The sequence below is a fragment of the Schistocerca cancellata genome, chromosome 5, assembly GCF_023864275.1.
Source record: "Schistocerca cancellata isolate TAMUIC-IGC-003103 chromosome 5, iqSchCanc2.1, whole genome shotgun sequence".
Taxonomy (NCBI): Eukaryota; Metazoa; Arthropoda; class Insecta; order Orthoptera; family Acrididae; genus Schistocerca; species Schistocerca cancellata.
The window spans coordinates 202,153,983-202,160,761 of record NC_064630.1 but is presented as its reverse complement, the minus strand read 5'-3'; the positions used below and the strand labels follow the sequence as shown (position 1 = coordinate 202,160,761).

General features: G+C 47.6%; 1 protein-coding gene across 1 annotated transcript; it reads left to right on the top strand.

The window, feature by feature from the left end:
* The first annotated feature begins 600 nt into the window (after positions 1 to 600).
* On the top strand, positions 601 to 5,591 carry LOC126188447 (uncharacterized). The gene is made up of 4 exons (XM_049930051.1): positions 601 to 719; positions 795 to 960; positions 1,156 to 1,855; positions 5,518 to 5,591. The coding sequence occupies exons 1-4, from the start codon at positions 601 to 603 to the stop codon at positions 5,589 to 5,591; spliced, it is 1,059 nt and encodes a 352-aa protein (XP_049786008.1).
* The last annotated feature ends 1,188 nt before the right edge of the window (positions 5,592 to 6,779 follow it).

Genomic DNA, 6,779 nt, shown 5'->3' with positions numbered 1-6,779 from the left:
TGTGACACATTAATTAACAGCGAGTAGAGCCGCTACGGTTGTTACGGGTCTCCATCTGTGTGCCTGGCTACCCCCCACGGGAGCCGCGTACACGAGTGCTCGCACTCTCGGCGTGTTCTTCGAGTAGTGACAGCGGCGAGCCTGTGTGCGTGTGCGGTAGTGCGAGCTCCTCTCTCTGTTTTTTTGCCGATACGACTGGTGTGCGCGTGCGGTAATAAATCGCCGTGTGAGAAACGGCAGTGCCGTGTAGAGCGTTAAAAAGGAGCGAAGGGAGACGAAAAACAACAACAAACGGGAGCGTTTTAGCCCGGCCGCCGCAATAACCATGCATCATCTTTCTGAAAGCGACGTGTGCTCGTAGACGAGAGAGAGCATCCGGCTGCATTGAGAATCCGGACAGCGGTCGCCGGGGCAGTTAGCGTTTGATGTGCGCTGTAATCGTCGAGGCCGGAGGGAAGCGCGTCCAGCAGCGAGCCGCGGCAGTCGGTAGGCCGGCGACTGCGCAGTCTGGGCTGCGAGAGCGGCGCCGGCCAGCGGACAGCGGCGCCGCCCCCGGCCCGCATGCAGTGACGGCCGCCGACCTGCGACAGCGGGACCAGCATGCAGCAGCCGCACCAGCCGCCCGCCAAGCAGATGCCGCTGCCGCTGCAGCACCACCCCAGGGACGCCGCCGTCGTCCTCGCCAACCACGCCGCCAACAACGCCGTCGTCAAGGGCAAGTCGCTGGGCCACCACCAGCACCTGCACCACCACCACCACATCCACAACAATAACAACAACAATAACAACACCAGCGGTATCGGCGGCGGCGCGCTCAGCCTGAGCGAGAGCAGCTGTAGCGGCAGTCCGGGCAGCCCGGGAGAGGCGTCTCTGAGCGCGTCCATGGCGGCCGCGACGTTGGAGCTGTCGCAGCCGGTGGCGGTGTCTGTGGCGGGCGCCGCCGCCGTGGCCGAGGCACCGGTGGCGACGCCGACGCCGCGGTCGCAGCCCCAGCCGCCTCCGCCACCCCCGACGCCCTCGCCGGCGTCGCCCGTCGTGACGCAGCAGCAGCAACAACAACACCTGCTACAGCACTTGCACCAGCCGCCGCAGCAGCTGCTCCACCACCACCACCAGCAGCACCACCACCACCACCAACAACAACAACAACAACAGCAGCAGCAGCAGCCTGCCGCCGACAACACCGTCTTCGTCAACTCGTGGCACCCGCACGTGTACGGCAAGCCGCCGAGGACGCCGACGCCGCACCTCATATCGGACATCCTGGGCTGGGGGCGGAGACCGTCGCCGCCGCAGCAGCCGCCGCCGCCGCTGCCGCCCCCGCCGCTCCCGCACCAGCAGCAGCAGCAGCAGGCGGCCACCCAGCTGGCACCGCCGCCACCGGCCGCCACGCACAGGCCGACTCTAGTGGCCCCGACGCCCATCCGCGCCACGCCATCCCCGTGCGTGACCGCCATGCACAACCTGACCCTGCTGCAGCCGCCCCCGCAGCAGCCGTCGCCGGCGCTCTGCAACCCCCTGGCGCCCGTCGCCGCCCCCGCCGACGAGGAGCTCAGCAACGAACCGCTCAACCTGACGACCAAAAGCCGCGACGCGTCGCCCACCTCCTCCGTGGGCTCCATCCGCACGCTGACGCCGCCCGTGGTGCCGTCGCCCGCCCCGGGGAAGCTCCTCCTGCCCAACCACCGGCTACCGCCTTTCCGCGAGCCTCCGGTCAACGGCGTGGAGGCGGTCGTCACCATCCCCACGGTCCGCGGACCCCCCGGCGCCGCCGTCAACGGGAGACCCGGCGCCGACGTCGGCGTCGTGACGCCTTCCGCCCCCAAGGGATCTGCGCACCGTGCCGCCCCCAAAGGTAAGATGCCGCCACGGTACACTTCACCCCACCCACTATATCCGCAGTCAGCGTGCTCAGTTTAAAAGCGAATGATGAAGCGTGGTGACGGTGGTGTCGATAGGTGCTTGAAACGTGTTTTGCCAGGGCAATGAGTATCTGAAAACGCCAGCGTCTGACTAGCGAAACAAGACGAAAGAAATTGATGAATACATTACCGGTGGCAGTGTTCTAATGCATTCATCGCAAGGATCGCAGTGCCGTGTGTAGGCGATAACTTCGTTTGCTTAGTGATATGGGGCATGGAATATCATGATACAGTATGTGGACCAAGAGTCTCATAGCTTCTAACATTTCCTCATTGCGTCCAGATAGCGAAATAATGTTTTGCCAAATGATGCTAAGCAAATGGGCAACTACATTGTTGTAGAGTTCAGACTTGAAACTACTTTTACCACCGATACATGTAAGCAGCTACAGCATTTTTTTTCCTTTTTTATCAAATGAAAACTTCACTTTCTTTTAGTACAAGTGGTAGTTCATGAAATGTAGAGCGCAGTGACGAAAGAAATATCTGCGTTTACAGCAATACCTTGAAGACTGAAAACGTTCTGTCGCTGGAGATTACTGTCAGACTGGAGGTTCGCGTCTTGTGCCAATTAAACGTAGCCAACAGTGCTGTCATGACAGATTTCGCCTTCACGTGAAACGAACACTCCAGTTTTAACTGTGAAACACGTCTTCCTGGCGAGTGACATGTTGCATATCATCGTATCAATACGTTTACGAGTAGTCGAATTTCGTCTGGAAAAGTACCTCGCAGCGTTACAAAGTGTGGTTGCTTCAGTATATCAGTACATATTAACCGTAAAGAGGATTTTAAACCGTTACTTAAAATGATTTGCGGAAATCCTTTTCTGATACATTGAACTGATTATGGAATATTAAAAGCGCGAACCTCGTGAAAAATGTACGAGATCACTGTTTGATGCTAATATAGTCATCTTAACTTTTAATAGAAGCAATCTTCACGTGCGTGAGATATCGATACAGCGCGACATCATTTAGTTATACGACCGTCAGTTATCAAGCGAAAAAAAGTGTATTAACGAATAAACAGGCAACATTCAGAGAAAAGGCGCGTGATAGGTTTCCGATTTGTTTATTTTGTTCAAGAGCGCCGCGAAAATGCACGACGCAGTGCGATTGGTGAGAGTTACACTGTAAAATTTCCAGTTAAATTTCTAGAGCGTAAGTTCCAAAACAAATTAAGAAATATATTAACGATGTAGGAAAAGATAGATTGCTACTTACCGTGAAGATAACACTTTAAAGTTGCAGACACACACACGGCTGACTACAGCTTAAAGTGTAATCCTTACCTAAGTAGCAACCTTATCGTTTCTTACGTAGTTGATGTCCCTACCTGGAGTTTCTGTTATAAAAAGTATAGGACGTTCACACACATAATCTCGAGTATTTTTCATTACGGGGGAGGAGAGGAGAAACAGAGAAAATCGTTGCGGCACATACCATAGGTAGATTCTTGGTCTACAGTTTGTCTGCTGCTGTTGAGCACATGGCCAGATGCTCTTGGAGTGCTATGTTGACTTGGTGTGGAAATTCGCACTGCTAAATTTTTATTTTCGCCAAGCGCCCTACCTCATACATAGCAATGGATCGTCAGAGGCAAATTGCTTTCAATATTTTTTTCCCTTATATCGCAATTTCCGTAATGTATACCTACAAAAAACCTTTCTTTTTATAAAGCGAAATCAAATGTCATTGTCGAGTATTCCACTGGTTTTGGAGAAATGCTGTGCTTGTTTTGAGTGTTAATTTGTTTCGCGTGTCTGAGTGTACTGTCGTAAACGAAGCGGTGTGTGCTTTGCATTGTTTGTATTTTGGTGTTTTTTTAACGAACTGGTAATACCTGATAAAAAAAGATAAGCAGATTTAGCTGTTGATGGTTTTAAGGACAAAGCGCGGAAGCCACCGTAGTATCTTTTTGAGCTCAGGTGGAAAGTGGATTAAGGAAATTCCTGTCTGGATTGTTCGAAATAAGAGACGACGTAGACGACAAACTGATGGAAATAATGAGTAGATGACGTCAACAAAGAGGCAGCCATGGAGGTCAGAAGATGACGGCTATAAAACGGGGAGAAATCTTTATCGAACAGTGGATGAAACATCTCGTGATACGTGGAATACTGGTTATAAACTGTGAGTGTCTGATTTCATTTAATTGCCCGCTTATTTCATTATCGATACGACAAGCACTTAAGCAGAATTTCATGCAATTAAGTAGTTAACTTCTATATGTATATTTCCAGGTCGTTTGCGGTCTAACAAGAAACGGTTTTTATGTGTAGTGGCTGCATGTTTGCAATACTTTTATTTAATCTAAGTGGGTGTCTTCATCGTGGAAAAGGTAGAAATAGGAAGAAGATATTTTTCTTGTTTTACCAGAGTAACTGGTTTAACGATGTGCTAAATAGACACATTATCCGTTCTAAAGATGACATAGCGTACTAGTCGACGTATTTGAATCGTCGTTGAGTTTCAGGAACGGGAGTACTTTATATACGTGATTCCGTAACATGTGTCAGACAAATTCAATTCGCAGTTCAAAAGCCGTGGCCGTTTTCTTCTGCATAATGCATATTGTGTTCTTCATGAAACTGTAAAGAAAATCTTTCTTGCTACGGAAACGCGGCCAGCGAATTCCTTTGAAACTAATGCGCGAAAAATGTGACTGTTGTACTCCACAACTGTGTGTGCTCCAGTATAAGGCCATACGTAGGAACTCTGTGTAGAAGCGAACCACAGCTCTGCGTTCGCAACTTTGTGCAAGTTCCCTGACTCGTCTTGATGAGTAGTGCTGTGTTTACATCGGAAGGTGACAGTGGTTTTAGTTTTTATTGCCTTTTTATTTATTCTGTGTAATCATGTCTCCAGCGTACTCCTAACAAAATGACACCGATCTAGAAGGTAAATTTCTAAATACGTTTACTTCATATGGATATGCTGCACTGCAATTAAACGAGCCCGTGTGTGTAAATTTAGCGAACAATATACCAAATTTTAAACAAATGCGCGCTAAGTGTTAGAAGCAACTAGATGCCTATCGACCTCAGAGTTATATTTGTGCTGTGTCAACGTGAGCCGATATAAGCTTATTGTGCAGTGAAATGTCAAATAGTATAGTACCTAAACAATCTTAAATTCTGCCGTGAGACTCCTTTATGAGTCAGTTTTGGGAAATTTTATGAAACGACAAATTTTTAAATTTCCTTTTCTCCGTGAGACAGCTACAAGGAGCTACGTCTCAGAAACCCTCTACAGCATGGGTAGCCAACCCGCAGGCCGCATGCGGCCTTAAACAAGTGGCACTGCGACCCAAGAAGCGAGCGATCAGGGGAAAAAAAAGTTTATGTAAAGTTACTATAAACTGAATACTTTCTATTTGGAACTCCCGCCAGACGATGGCATTCGCTCATTGGTCCACCCCGTTCTTTTTTTTCTCAGTGGTTATTTTTATTACTCAGTTATGTGCGGCTCAAAAATACTCGTCTTCTACCAGTGTGGCCCAGGCAAGATAAACGGTTGTGCACCCCCGCTCTACAGCATAGTTATACCAAAGTTAAACTATAAATGCACCATGCACGTGAATGTTCCCGTAGATACTTCAAATCTCCGGTACCCCGAGGAAATACAACCAATTGCTACGAAGGCAAAGGTGTCCGACATGCGATAAACACACTCCAGAAAGATAAATCGAAAGTGTTATCCCAAGTGACGGAGAGACCAACTACTATGATACTGTCGAATAAAACTTGTTGACCTGTTGCATTCAAGATGTCGCCTGTTCTACACTTTCCTTCGTTAATCGATAGACACTATCAATCATAAGACTTGATGAAAAACAACTGTTTACAGGATGACAGATCAGGAGCTAATAACCTGTTTCTGTGACACATTCAAGTTTTATTTACTTAGTGTGTATATTTAAGGACAGTATTTTGAATGCGAAAGACCTTACTTTCGAAAATGACACACTTATCAGTTGAATAGTTTTTAAGTCGGAGCTGAAAATTAGCAGTTTATTAATTAGATCGCTTTGTGAAAGGACAGTTTTTGAGCGATAATAGTTTGGTATTCTCGAAATAGTGATTGTTGACTTTTGAAACCGGACTGTTCTCACACACCGAAAGCTACAGTTTCTGCAACATCAGGTTTCTCTACTGTAAAATTCCTGATGTAATAACGATTCTCCGGTGGTATAATAGGTACAATCAGTTATAAATGACAGCAAAAATAAAAAAAATTGTATCGTATTAAGTGTTCTGCATACTTCGTTTGCTCGAACGAGCTTCCAACGTAGATTACTCGCACTATCGCTAACAATTGGTATCTTCTCACCATAAATTCAGGTGGTTATCATTATGTGCTTTGAGACGTGTTAGTGACGCGTACAGTAAAAATATTTTTGTGTGCTGTGCGAACCTGAATGAGAAAAGGGAGGAATGTCTAATTGTTTGAATACGGTGATCATGCTTTGGAAAATTAACACGTGTGTTCACTATTGTAATAACAGAAGTAGAGTTCAACAAAAAATATATCGGAAAATCTGTAATATGTTTTAGTTCCTGATTTGACGAGATATGTCGGTGCGGCTGCATCTCCCCCATCAGTATGATTAAACGAATGCCTGTAATTAGTGGAAGAATATTTTGTGCACGGCCCTTGGTGGCTCTATCATTTGTTGGTGAAAGAATATGTACTACATCAGTCCCCTCCTGTTGCAGAGTGGGGAAGGAATATTGCATGAGTTTGTATGCCTGTGTTTGTAGGCTCTGGAGAGAAATTCAGTGGAGTTCCTGCAGTGACACCACAAATAGTGTTACTTACAATTACTAACTTAGATAAATTCTATATATTTGTT

What these genes read in the sequence shown, in the direction of transcription:
- LOC126188447 (XM_049930051.1), top strand. Translation starts at nt 601, where the DNA reads ATGCAGCAGCCGCACCAGCCGCCCGCCAAGCAGATGCCGCTGCCGCTG. An exon ending in CCGCCGTGGCCGAGGCACCG is followed by an intron (nt 961 to 1,155) that starts GTGGCGACGCCG and finishes CAACAACAACAG; the next exon opens with CAGCAGCAGCAGCCTGCCGC. An exon ending in GCACCGTGCCGCCCCCAAAG is followed by an intron (nt 1,856 to 5,517) that starts GTAAGATGCCGC and finishes ATGTTCCCGTAG; the next exon opens with ATACTTCAAATCTCCGGTAC.